Here is a 14679-nt window from a genome sequence, read left to right on the forward strand (position 1 = left end):
AACAGAATTCAGAAAACAGAATACTGAAGCTTCACATTAGTTCTAATGTTGTCTCTTTCTGTTTTTTAGTCGCATATAATAATATCTTGGCCTTCATTCTAATGGGCAGTTTAATGGTAACAGCTGGCGTATTTGGCTTATTGCTGCCTGAAACCCGTGACCAGCCTCTCCCAGAGACAATTCAGCAAATGCAACCAATGAGCTGGTAAGTCTATGGTGTGAAGAATCAATGTTTTATTAAGTTTGCTTGAAACTGGAGCTATTTTAGGCCTGACAAGCATTGTGCTGGCTTTTCGGAGGGGCTGGAGAGGAACCTATACCCTTGCTGATTGGGTAATAAGGCATGGGAAAGGATTTAAACGAGTTAGGGGCGGGGGAAGGTTAAGTCAGAAAGTGTGAGATAAAGACCAGCAGAACATATGGGCAGGGTGAGGACAGTTACCCAAATAAGAGTTCTGTACACAAATGCACATAGCCATAAGAAATAAAACAACTGAGTTAGAAGCACAAATTCAGCTTAAACGGTATAATGTAGATTACAGAGACCTCACGACAAGCTCAGCATGATTGGGAGCTGAATATTTCAGGCTATAGGATCTTTAGAAAGGACAGGGAAATTAGGAAAGAAGGGGGAGTAGGAATATTGATAAAATAAACAATTATATCAGTAAAATGAAGGAATTTTAGTAAGGGTCATCAAACTGTGGAAACAGCATGAGTAGAATAAAAGGGCAGCAAAGGATGCAAGACTCTGGTAGGAGTTGTCTATAGACATCCTGATAGTAGTGATGTAGTGGAGGGATATATAAATATGGAGATCAGGAAAGCATGTAGCAAAACCAATGTGGTTATAATGGGAGACTTCAATTTTCACATAGACTGGGAGAACTAGAACAGCTCAAGTAGTAAGTGCAATGAATTTCTAGAATGTATTCATAGAATCATAAAATCATAGAATGGTTACAGCGCAGAAGGAGGCCTTTCGGCCCATTGAGCCTGTGCCAGCTCACTGCAAGAGGACTCCAGTTAGTCCCATTCCCTCACCCTTTCCCCATAGCCCTCCAAATTTTTTCCCTTCAAGTATTTATCCAATTCCATTTCAAAAGCCATGATTGAATCTGCTTCCACCACCCTTTCAGGCAGTGCATTCCACATCATAACTACACGTTGCGTAAAAAAGTTTTTCCTCGTCACCTTTCGTTCTTTTGCCAATCACCATAAATCTGTGTCCTCTGGTTCTCGATCCTTCCGCCAATGGGAACAGTTTTGCTCTATCTACTCTGTCTAGACCCTTCATGATTTCGAAGTCCCTCATCCCTGGAATCATTCTAGTAAATCTTTTCTACACCCTCTCTAAGGCCTTCATATCCTTAACGTAGAAAATAGGAGCAAGAGTAGGCCATTCGGCCCTTCGGGCCTGCTCCGCCATTCAAAATTATCATGGCTGATCGTCTAACTCAGTACCCTGTTCCCGCTTTTTCCCCATATCCCTTGATCCCTTTAGCATTAAGAAATATATCTATCTTCTTCTTGAATACATCTAATGACTTGGCCTCCACTGCCTTCTATGGTATAGAATTCCACAGGTTCACCACCCTCTGAGTGAAGAAATTTCTCCTCATCTCGGTTCTAAATGGCATATCCCATATCCTGAGACTGTGACCCCTGGTTCTGGACTCCCCAGCCATCGGGAACATCCTCCCTGCATCTAGTCTGTCTAGTCCTGTTAGAATTTTATATGTTTCGATGAGATCACCTCTCATTCTTCTAAACTCTAGTGAATATAGGCCTAGTCAACCCAATCTCTCCTCATACATCAGTCCTGCCATCCCAGGAATCAGTCTGGTAAACCTTTGTTGCACTCCCTCCATGGCAAGGACATCCTTCCTCAGATAAGGAGACCAAAACTGCACACAATACTCCAGATGTGGTCTCACCAAGGCCCTGTATAAATGCAGTAACTGCATCCTTCCTAAAGTGCGGTGCCCAGAATTGGATACAATACTCCAGTTGTGGTCGAACAGTGTTTTATAAAGGTGCATCATAACCTCCTTGCTTTTGTACTCTATGCCTCTATTTATAAAGCCCAGGATCCCATATGCTTTTTTAATCACTTTCTCAACCTGCCCCGCCACCTTCAACGACCTGCACATATACCCCCAGATCTCTCTGTTCCTGCATCCCCTTTAGAATTGTACAATTTCGTTCATATTGTCTCTCCTCGTTCTTCCTACCAAAATGTATCACTTTGCACTTCTCTGCATTAAATTTCATCTGCCAGGTGTCCACCCATTCCACCAGCCTGTCAATGTCCTCTTAAAGTCTATCACTATCTTCCTCACTGTTCACTACACTTCCAAGTTTTGTGTCATTTGTAAATTTTGAAATTGTGCCCTGTACACCCAAGTCCAAGTCATTAATATATATCAAAAAAAGCAGTGGTCCTAGTACCGACCCCTGGGCAACCCCACTGTATACCTCCCTCCAGTCCGAAAAACAACCGATGACCACTACTCTCTGTTTCCTGTCCTTTAGCTAATTTCCTATCCATGCTGCCACTGCCTCTTTTATTCCATGGGCTTCAACTTTGCTGACAAGCCTATTATGTGGTATGTAGAATTCAGGACAGTTTTCTACAAAACTGTTTTAGAACTGACAAGAAAACAGGCCATACTAGATGTAATGATAAGTAATGAACCAGAATTAGTTAACAATCTAACGGTAAGGGAACGTTGGGAATAGTGACTGTAATAGGTTTGAGAGATAGAAAGGAGAGTCACAAACCAAGGTTTTAAATTTAAGTGAAGCAAACTTTGAAGGGATGAGAAACACATTTATAGCAGTAAACTCGGCTGAATGTTAATGGGTAAACCTACAAACATTGGGAAGTATTCAAAGGAGTATTTGATATGATGCAAAACTAGTACATACCTCTAAAAAGCAAAGGCTTCATTTGTTTAGTTAAGTAACCACGGTGAGTTATACAGGGCCTTGGTGAGACCACACCTGGAGTAGTGTGTGCAGTTTTGGTCTCCTTACCTAAGAAAGGATATACTTGCCATAGAGGGAGTGCAGCGAAGGTTCACCAGTCTGATTCCTGGGATGGCAGGACTGTCGTATGAGGAGAGATTGGGTCGACTTGGCCTGTATTCACTCGTGTTTAGAAGAATGAGAGGGGATCTTATTGAAATGTATAAAATTCTGACAGGGCTAGACAGACTGGATGCAGGGAGGATGTTTCCCCTGGCTGGGGGGTCTAGAACAAGGGGTCACAGTCTCAGGATACGGGGTAGGCCATTTAGGACCGAGATGAGGAGAAATTTCTTCGCTCAGAGGGTGGTGAACCTGTGGAATTCTCTACCACAGAAGGCTGTGGAGGCCAAGTCACTGAATATATTTAAGAAGGAGCTAGATAGATTTCTAGACACAAAAGGCATCAAGGGGTTTGGGGAGAGAGCGGGAATATGGTATTGAGATAGAGGATCAGCCATGATTATTTTGAATGGTGGAGCAGGCTCGAAGGGCCGAATGGCTACTCCTGCTCCTATTTTCTATGTTTTCATGTTTCAACAAACAAGGTAAGAGACAATACCAAGCTAAAAGGAAAGGCTTACACAGATTCAAGGAAAAGCAATATTATTGTACAAGTACTTGACACACTCGTATCAATTTCCTCTATTGGCTCTTTTGATGAAGGAAATGTCTTATTGAAGTAATGGAACAAAGAGGTTTTTTTAGTTTGTTCTCAAGATGTGGATGATGCTGATAAGGACACATTTATTGGCTATTCCTAGTTGCCCTGAGAATGTGATGGTGAGCCTTCTTGAATCACTGCAGTCCTTGTGGTGATGGTGCTCCCACAATGGTGTTTAATAGGGAATTCTAGGATATTGGTGCAATGATAATGAAGGAATGGTGACATATGTCCAAGTCAGGGTGGTGTGTGACTTGGATGGTAACTTGGAAATTATGGTGTTCCCACAATAATGCTGCTCTTGTCTTTCTCGATGGTAGAAGTCACAGGGGAAGGACGGGGGAGTGGGACTAGCTGGATTCCTCTTGCATAGATCCGGCTTGGATTCGATGGGCCCAATGGCCTCCTTCTGTGCTGTAACCTTTCGATGATTCTGTGATTCTATGACATGCTGTTGAAGTGATCTTGGTCAGTTGCTGCAGCGCATCGTGTAGATTGTACATATCGCGACCACAGTGCACCAGCAGTGGACGGGATGAATAGTGCATCCAATGGCAGGCCACCGATCAAGCGAGCTGCTTTGTCCCGGATGGTGTAAAGCTTTTTGACTGTTGCAGCTGCACCCATCCAGGCTGTGAATATTTCATCACACTCTTAACTTGAGCCTTGTGGAGATCTTTGAGCAGTCAGGAGGTGCGCCATTTGTCAGCGAGCAACCAGCCTCTGTTCTGCTCTTATAACCATGGTGTTGATTTGGCTGGTCCAGTAAAGCTGCTGGTCAATAGTAACCCCTTAGGTGTTGATAATGGGCAGTAATGATGCTACAGAAGGCTTGGGGAAGTTGGCACTTTCCCTTTTTGGCAATGGTCATTACCTAACAATTATATGATGTGAATGTTACCTGTCACTTGTCAGAAGAAGCCTGGATGTTATCCAGGTCCTTCTATAGCTGGCACAGGCTGCTTCATTATCAGAGTGGGTGTGAATGGAACTGAACACTGTGGAATCATCAGCTAACAGCCCTACTCCTAACCTTTTGATGGAGGGTAGGTCATTGATGAAGCAGGAGAAGTTGATTGGGCCAATAGCACTTCCTTGAGGAACTCCTACAACAATATCCTTGGGCTGCGACAATCACAGCCATCTTCATTTGTGTCAACTATGACTCTGGCCACTGGTTGTTTACCCTTTGACCCCCATTGACTTCGGTTTTGCTAGGGCTCCTTGATGCCATACTCAGTTGAATGCTACCTTGATGTTGAGTACAGCTACTGTCCTCTCTCCTCTGGCATTCAGCTCTTATGTTCATGTCATGGCTGTGATGAATGGTTCTGATACAACCCAAACTGAATATTGGTGAGCACATTATTAGGCTTGATGGTACTATTGATGATTGGAAAGAAGCTGATTGAGTGGTAATTGGCCGAGTTAGATTTATCCTGATTTTTGTGGATAGGACAGATCTGGACAATCTTCCATGTTGTCCAGTAGATGCCAGTGTCAAAGCTGTACGGATAAACGTGATAGATTAATGTTTCAGGTGTGGACCCTTCGTCAGAACCAGAAGAAATTACAGATGAACAACATTTTAAAAGGAATAGAATAAAGGGAATGGGGAGGAGAGCAATGGACACGTGCACACACAAACATTACTCTCCCTTGTTGAATGTAGAAATGAGTCTTTAGCAAAATTTATTGTAAATTTACTTCTGTGTAAATAAGTTTCAATAATGGAAACCGACATTTTTTTTTAACAAGAACAATCTCACTCAGAATCCAAGGATGGCTGGTGTGGGAAATGGAAAGTGCCATAGTTGTTCTTCCAAGGCTGTGCCTTTATCTAGCAATGCTATAAGTGACCTGGAGGTACTGGTTCTCAAACTGGGGGGTAAATTGTAACCCAATGATTGGGTGGGTTGGGGGCGGGTGGAAAGGTGAAAGTTATAAAAAACTAAAACCCGACCCCAACCTGCCTCCACCCCATCCACTTCGGGTTTTAATGGAAGTGGGTCGAGGGATGGGCGACCAATCCGCTCTCAGGAGGCAGGTCGGTCAGTGAGAGCTTTTAAGGAGGCTGCGGGCCTCCATTTTGACAGGTTTTTTATTTTTAACTCCTAGGGGCTGGGATTCCCGGGCCTACTGCTTCACGCCACGTGAGAGGAGGCAAGAAGGCCGGGATCAACAAATAAGTGCCTTTATTGTACTGCTTGTGGGCCAGGAGGAGCAGGAGTGCTTGCCACAGGCCCAACAAGCTCACCTGCGTCACCCCACAAACGTGATCGACTGGCCCCCCCCACGGTTTCCGAGCCCCCCCCACCACGGTCTCCGAACCCCCCCCCCCCCCCCCCCATGATCTCCAATCCCCCCCTCGATCACCGACCTCCCCCATGATCTCCGACCCCGCCACCATTTCCGACCACCCCCCGCCCTCCGATATCTGATCCCCCATTGACCCCGATGACGCCAACCCTGATGACTCCCAACCTCCCCCGGATGATTCCCCCAGATGACCAACTCCGCAATGACCCCCGACCCCCCCGATGGCCGACCGCCTGATGTCCCCCGATCCCGACCCACCCCCCGATGACCAAACCCCCCCCATCTACGATTTACCTGCTGGCAACCGCTCCCTGGCTGTTCTCCCGTCCGACTGATGGCCAGCCTGTCAATCAGGCTGGTCGGTCGGGTGGGAAACCTACAAAAAAAAATGAAAGACGTCCTTACATCAAAATTGTTAGTACATCAGGGAAATCCATACTTCCGGGCTTCCCGTCAGGAATTCCACCCCCCACCCTATTCCCGACTCCCGTTTAAAATTAACCTCTGGGTGCCTGAAGTGGGAAAGTTTTTCATTTTACCAACATTAACATCTTTTGCCTTGATGAGCACAAAATTCATCAACAAAAAAAAAATGAATCAGTCAGGAAATATACAAAAACTAAATCACAATAACATAACAACCAACCAGATGGTCACAAATTTTGGGGCACAGTTATCAAAAGTATAAAGGATTATCTCCAAAACAGATCTTAGAAATTTTGATTTCTGAATTTATTGCTAATGAACTCAAACCAAAACAAAATTGTAAAAATAAAAACATTGCCCAGATGATAACCTTGTCACTGTGTGACTATTACTCTTGCAATTACTGAAAGAAAATGTAAGGGGTACATTTTATTTGCTAAAAATGAGTTACAGAAACACCCTGAATTTAAAGATCCACTTTTAATTATATTACTAAAATGTAATGGAGATCTTCATAACAAGTTAGCTGTTTCCTTTAAAATATATATATTGGCAAAGAAAAATGCAAACAAAAATTGGTGTCTGATAACATTATCTAATGGGTCTACAAAACTTTAAAATGTCAAAACAGTATGGCATGAGGAATAAATTAATAGATTTTAACTGCAAATTATATTCAGTCTATCTATTTCCTTTTTTAAGCTGCTGCACCTCTGTCAAACTGCACCGCTGCACTCATTCCTTCTTCCGGACAACTGCACACCGGGACAATTGCCCTCAGGAAGGTGACACTTCCTGACTTACCTCCACAGCTGGGCTACATTCTGCAATGAAATCGGCAGCTACTTCGTCAAATGCAGGTAATTTTCTCGTTTTTCTTTATTCCTTCCCCCCTCCTCCATCCTCCTTATCTTATTTTTCTCCCCACAACTCCTGGGTCATGCTCAATACTGCTCTCGAGCCTGCCACTAGGGGGCCTGCCTCACTCTTAAATCACTGATGGATCGCTGCTCGTGCATAAAAGGGAAATGTGCTACAAGACAGACTGTAGAAAAATGTCAATACAAGGCATTAATGGATCAAGAGTCTTAATTTAATTATTAAAACATTGTAGCAGAGAAGATTATAATTATATTTTTCATCAACCTACTTGGTTCTTGTAATTATGTTTTAAATTGTAATTTTGCCCCATATACTCCACATACTGATTTTGGTGACATAGGCCACTTTATGCCATTAAAAGCAAAGTAAAGGCCACCCAAGTGAATGCGATAAAATGATAACCAGTTGGGGAGAAAATATGTGTTCGTCGGTAACCTCAGTGTTAACCTTTCCTCTCCTAACTGACCACAAATCCTGAATATGTGAGTTCTGTCTCAACAAAGTTATTTCTGGATTTGATTTTTTTTCAAAAACAATGCTTTTGCAGGTACAACTTCTATTACCTCATGATATATGTAAGCAAAAGGTAAAATTGCTGTTACTGACTTTTAAAATATTTCAATTAACAGTAAATAACATGAAGTGTTCAAGTGAATCTGTTATCGCTCCAGCTCCAAACACGATAAGAGGGTCTTTTTTTTAGCACAAACTCTCTCTATCTTACCCCCTGATCTTCCCAGGCCCCACACCGACAACACCCGAGAGAATAGTTGTATAAGTAATCTCCTCTCAAGCTTCTTGCAATGTTGCTGTAAATCAGTCACCACCAGGAGATATGGTAAAGCCTGGGATGACTCTCTTGCATGAACAAAATTGTGGGTCCACAATTATTTTGCTTTTGATCAGTGCAGTCCTGTAGCCCTGCTGTTTGGGGGCATCCACATTTTTTCCTAAAAATACCTTGCCAACTGCAAAAACCCTTTGTGCTAAATAAATTGGGCAAAATATATTGGCACCCACACAAAACAATGAGCACATTAGGCCAGATATTAGGAGGGAGGCGGATTGACAGCGGGGGGGTCGACTGGGCGCGTGGGTAATGCGCCCAGTGAAATCGGTGGGTTTGGCACGCGATCGTAAGTAAATTGAAGCCACTTACCTTGGCTTTCCGGGTTTCGCGCTAGAAAGCTGCGCTGCGGGCAGACTGCGCACCTGCATCATCGGTTGTCAACTGGAGGAGCCCTATTTAAAGGGGCAGTCCTCCACTGACTGATGCTGCAGAAAATAGGCAAAATTACAGCATGGAGCAGCCCAGGGGGAAGGCTGATCCCAGGTTTAATGATGCCTTACTCCAGGTCCTACTGGATGGGGTGAGGAGGAGGAGGAGGACAGAGATCTTCTCCCCGGTGGACGGGAGAAAGCGGCTTGCTTCTGCCACCATGAATGCCTGGCTCGAGGTGGCAGAGGAGGTCACCAGCACCACCAACATATCACGCACCTGCATACAGTGCAGGAGGCGCTTCAATGACCTAAGTAGGTCAGCCGAAGTGAGTACACTTACTCATTCCCCTACACTCCGTCTGCCACATCACCGCCCCCACCCCATATCTCCTTCTGCACTGCCAACACTACTCTATCACATCACTTTTCACACCCACTCAAACCTCATCCTCATCTTACCTGCACTTACTCACCTCGCCAGTATTCATCCCACCACAACCACTCAACCCAATCCTCATACAATCTCATGGCTCTATCTCATACTCACCCTCTGATGCATCTCTTTCACGGTCAGCCTCACCCAACCTGCCACTACCTGTGCTGCAGCCACAGGGCATGCATCTCATATGTGCAGTAGGCAGTGTAAGGCAAACGTGTCGTGAGCATGAAGGGGATGCACAAGGGTGTTTGAGGGTTTGTCACGGGTGTTACTTATAATGAATTTCTGACCAACTCACATTACATATTATATTGGCACCACTACTGCCATGTCTTCGCGAATCCTGTCTGGTTTGTGCAATAATGCCCTCTCCTGAGGATCACTATGAGGACCCACAACTGATGCTACCCATTGTGTCACTGCAGAGTGGATGTAGGTGTATTTGCAGGGCTCTTTTGCGCAGACGACCTAGAGACATCGGCGATGTCCCCGGTTGCACCCTGGAAGGATGCGGAGGAGAAGTTGTTGAGGGCAGTGGTGACTTTGACAGCGACAGGTAAGAAGATGGTGCTTGGGCCAGCCAGGAGCAGCTCGGCATGAAAGAGGCTGCAGCTGTCCACGACTACATGTCGGGTGACTCTGAGCCTCCGTGTGCACTGCTGCTCAGAGAGGTCCAGGAGGCTGAGCCTCGGTCTGTGGACCCTGTGGTGAGGGTAGTGCCCTCTGCGACACATCTCTCTCTGCGGTAGTCCTCCCTCCTGCTGTACAGGTGGATGTGCCACAGCACTCTGTTGTGGAGCTCCACGTGTCAGAGGTGGACGGCGTGGATGGCGAGGCTGGTGAGGCTGGTGATGCTGTTCGCCCTCCGAGGAGGTCATGACTGCAGCTATGGCGGTCCCCAACCACAAGATGTACATCTGAGGGGGTCCGCAAGGTAGGTACATGTCTCCGGACCACGGGGTAAGTATGCAGGTTGGTGACTTTGACTGTCAGGAAGAGGGTGGTGGAGGCCAAACTTTGTCCCAAGTGACAGAGTGGCCTCCTGCAATGGGTGAGGGTCTCCCCCACTACCAGTCAAATGGACCTTTGCAGCTGCCACAGGCTGATGGCTGCAACAGGTCCATTTGACCTGGGAGTGCTTCCCCCAGTGTGGGAAACAGCCCCAGTTTGCTCTAAAATCCCACCCCTCCTCACTTAATCCCTTAATCAGGTCTGTTAATGACCTGAAATACCAAGGTAAATACTCTCAAGTGGCAGGCAATTAAAGCCAGCGGGATTCCCACCAGCGGGGGCTGCGCGCGCACGCCGGCGCGTCAGTGGGGAACCCGGAAGTGCGCGGGTTCGAGGCGGGCTCCTGTCCCGCGCCGGGATTCTCCGATTTTCGGAGCCCACCCGCCAGGAACGCACCCGATAGCGGGTGCTAAAATGACGCCCATGGTTTCTTTGCTCTTGATAGTTGATTCAGAAAGGCAAGCAGTAAAAGGGTCAGATAGGAGCAACTCCATTCAAAGGGAAAGGATCAAAAGGGTAGTGTCTAATCTTTATAATCAATATATATAAAGTTTGAAAATATTCCCTGAAAACACTGTCTTCTTTAAGAAGAAAGACTTTTCCATACAGCTTTTGTTATAATGGCTTGGAAATCATTGCTTATCCAGTTAATATTAGGGGAAATTATCAATCTAATTTAACAGCAGCAGCACATATTGGGGGGTTGAGGATCCTTACTGGTAACATATGTAGTACCATAAGTGCTACTGCCTAAGGAGTAAAATCAGGAAGCACTTCTTCACACAAAGGGTAATGGAATTCTGGAACTCTCTCTCTCATAAGGATTTGGATGCTGGATCAACTCAAATTTTTAAGACTGAGATTGATAGGTTTTTATTAGGTAAGGCTATCAAGGGAAATGGTGCAAAGACGAGTGAATGGAGTTGAGGTACAGATCAGCCATGATCCAATTGAATGATGGTACAGGCTCTAGGGGCTGAATGGCCAACTCTCGATCCTATGTTCCTTTCAAAATTTGATCAGCCCAACTCAAAATACTGAGATCATTGCTCACAGTTACATTTTATATGTGTATACGTAACCTACGGAATAGAGCTGTTCTCTAGCACAGCTACAGATCGCAAATAATGAGCATTTCACTACTTTCAGTGGAATTTCAAAGACATTGGCCTCGATATTTATAGAGAGGCGGGGAGGGAGTGGGGACGACTTTCAGCGGCCGGGAAACCTGGAAATACGGGGAACGCGGAGGTCCTGCCGTATTTAACGGCAGGATCTCATTTGAAATTCTTTTCTCCGTTTCCCGCCTGGCAGCCAGATTGAGAGGTTGGCTGGCTGTCAGGTGAGAACACCTGCAGTAGAAGGAGGGAGGGAGGGAGAGATCACGAAGGGGGAGGAGTTTGGGGGTGAAGAGATCGCGAAGGGGTGCGATCGCGGGTCATTGTCAGATTGCGGGGTGGGTCGGCCTGGAGGTCGCGGGGGGGGGGGGAAGAGATCGGATCACGAGGGGGTATCGGATCGTGGTGGTATCGAATCACGAGGGGGGATCGGATCGCAGGGGGATCGGATCACGAGGGGGGATCGGATCGTGGGGGGGATCGGATCATGGGGGCGGCGTCGGATCATGAGGGGGGGTCGGATCGCGGGAAGGGGGATCGGATCATGGGGGAATTGGATCGTGGGGCTATCAGATCATGAGGGTGGATCGCGGGAAGTGGGATCGGATCGCGGGGGGTATCGGATCGCGGGGAGGTCGGTCTGGAGATCGCGAAGTGGAGAGATCAAGGGGAGGAGTTCGACCAATCGCGGGGGGGGGGGGGGGGGTGTGGAGGGGATGGAATTGGATCACGGGAGCAAGGGGTGACCTGGAGATCACGGGGAAGGAGGGGGATCGGATCACGGGGGCAGGAGGGGGTGGCCTGGAGATCGCGGTGAGGGAGGTTGAGGGGAGGGGATCGGCCGATCACAGAGTGGGGGGGGGGGGGGGGCGAGATCACAGGTCAGCATTGGATTGCGGGGGTTCGGCCTAGAGATCGCAGGGAGAGGTCGGCTGTTCGTGGTGGGAGGAGATGGTGGGGAGATTTCAGGTCGGTATCAGATCATAGAGGGTGGGGAGGCCTGGAGATTGCAGGGTAGAGAGATCGTGGGGCAGGCCAATCGCGCAGATGCAGGGCAGGTGGGCCGGGGAGAGTTAGTGGGGGCTGTCGGCCGAATGAATACTGCAATGGAAGGAATTTACGGTCTTTCTGGGTGAATTAACAAAAATGACCGAAATGGCCTTCCTCTTCGTAATTTAAAAAAATTTGTTTGTGAGATGTAGGTGACAGTGGCAAGGCAGTATAAACAAGACCCTGTAACCTTGTGGGTGGAGAAATGGTAACGTGTATTTTATTTAACTGTCCTCGGGTCATACCTGCAGCATTAAAAATTCTATTGAATTTTAATTTATGTTTTGATGTGCTCTATTAAAGCCTAACGGGGATCCATTCTCGCAAATTGAAACCCTCTTCCCTAGTCATTTACTAAAAGGTCTGTCAATAATTTGTATAATAACATTCAGATCAAAGGACAAGTCATAATCAAATGCAGTGCTTCAGTGGTAAACATCAGATCTTCTAGCTTTTGGTAGTTGTATTGGATGAAAAATCAGATGTTGATTCATATCCAGTGCATTGTGAAGCTGAAGAACCATGCTGCTTGAGTTGCTTGTTTAATTATTAACTTTGATATCTAAATTTGATAGAGGTGTTCAAAGCCATGAACGGTTTTGATAGAGTAAATAAGGAAAAACTATTTCCAGTGGCAGAAGGGTCGGTGACCAGAGGACACAGATTTAAGGTGATTGGCAAAAGAACCAGAGGAAACAACTTTTTACTCAGCGAGTTGTTATGATCTGGAATTCACTGCCTGAAAGATTGGTGGAAGCAGATTCAATAGTAACTTTCAACAGGGAATTGGATAAATACTTGAAGGGAAAAAGTTACATGGCTATGGGGAAAGAGTAGGGGATTGGGATTAAATGGATAGCTCTTTCAAAGAGCCGGCACAGGCACAAAGGGACGAATAGCCTCCTTCTGTGCTGTGTCATTCTATGATTCTAACTACAATAATTCAGCCTTGTTGCAGAAACATTTTATTTTAGTAGTCGTGACAAAATTAATGATGCATCTTGTTTGGCTTCTTAATTACTCTGAAATCCCCATTATCTTACTTTTTATTATACTTTAATAATATATTACAATACAGGAGTTGCAATAAGCATCACTTTTAAGTCATAGCCTATAAACTTTGCCTTGTTGGAATTATTTTACTAGGCTGGATATTTCCTTGCAGCTGCTCCCATTCCACTGCCATAACTTTTCTGGAACTGCGGCAAAAACCTATTTAACCCTGTAAACATGTTTGAACCCTTCCAATCAGGTTTCTGCCCCTGCCACAGCACTGACGTGACCCTTATCAAAGTCACAAATGACTTCCTGTGTGACTGTGACGGTGGTAAACTATCCCTCTTCATCCTGTCTGCAGCCTTTGACAGAGTTGACCACACCATCCTCCTCCAATGCCTCTCCTCTGTTGTCCAGTTGGGTGGGACTGTCCTCGCCTGGTTTCATTCCTATCTATCCAGTGGTAGCCAGAGAATCACCTGCAATGGCTTCTTTTCCTGCTACCACTGGAGTCCCCCAAGGATCTATCCTTAGCCCCCTGTTATTTCTCATCTACATGCTGCCCCTCGGCAACATCATCCAAAAACACAACGTCAGATTCCACATGTACACTGATGACACCCAGCTCTACCTCACCACCACCTCTTTCGACCCCTCCACTGCCTCTGGATTTGTCACACTGCTTGTCTGACATCCAGTATTGGATGAGCAGAAATTTCCTCCAATTAAATATTGGGAAGACCGAAGCCATTGTCTTTGATCCCTGCTACAGACTCCGTTCCCCAGCCACTGACTCCATCTCTCTCCCTGGCCACTGTTTGAACCTTGACGTCCTATTTGACCCTGAGCTGAGCTTCCAACCCCCATATCCTCTTTTGTCACAAATAAACAGAGGGTCACACAATTGCCGGCTTTTATAGAGACCAGTAGATGATTGACCACACCCATGTTGCCATGTGCACAATGCTATTCCCTATATGACTTGATAGGGATTTTGTTAGCTCACTGTGGATATTGTATGAAACCACCAGCACAGGATTCTGCGAGTCCTTGCCATCTCTCTTTATGCCTTATTATTGTGTCATCCTCATTTGAAGGGAGTGCACCAGGAAGACTAAGGCTACCCACTTCAGCTCTGGCTGATTGTGCCAGCCATGGACATGGAATGAAGATACAATAACACCCATGATCAATATTGACCATACCACTGACATCTTTGAACAGTGCTTTAGTTGTCCAGACACATCACGGTATGCATTGCAATACAACTGCTTTAAGAGTCAACTAAGTAGTGGGTAGACCATGTGGGGATGGTAGGTTCCCATTCTTGAAAGGACATTTGTGAACCAGTTCAGTTTTTATGATAGTCCATCATAGTTATTTTATCTGGTGCCAATTTCCTAACTTGCTATGGTGGGATTTGAACTCGCAACCTCTGGATTGCTCGTCCAGTGCCGTATCCACTAGGCTACCATATCCTAATATGTAACCTACAATTTCTAAATGATTCCCCGGTGAATGGA

The 14679-nt window shown here is 45.9% G+C and overlaps 1 protein-coding gene across 2 annotated transcripts in view; it reads left to right on the forward strand.

Annotated features, from left to right (window-relative positions):
- LOC137320768 (organic cation/carnitine transporter 2-like) overlaps nucleotides 1–14679 on the forward strand; it is a 91315-nt gene that overhangs the window by 72564 nt on the left and 4072 nt on the right. For both annotated transcript variants that reach the window (XM_067982563.1, XM_067982562.1), the window contains 2 exons: nucleotides 70–205; nucleotides 7142–7299. In XM_067982563.1, coding sequence (XP_067838664.1) covers nucleotides 70–205; nucleotides 7142–7238 — 233 coding nt within the window. In that variant the 3' untranslated portion in view covers nucleotides 7239–7299. The remainder of the gene's footprint in view (nucleotides 1–69; nucleotides 206–7141; nucleotides 7300–14679) is intronic.

Source organism: Heptranchias perlo, chromosome 4, assembly GCF_035084215.1.
Source record: "Heptranchias perlo isolate sHepPer1 chromosome 4, sHepPer1.hap1, whole genome shotgun sequence".
Taxonomy (NCBI): domain Eukaryota; kingdom Metazoa; phylum Chordata; class Chondrichthyes; order Hexanchiformes; family Hexanchidae; genus Heptranchias; species Heptranchias perlo.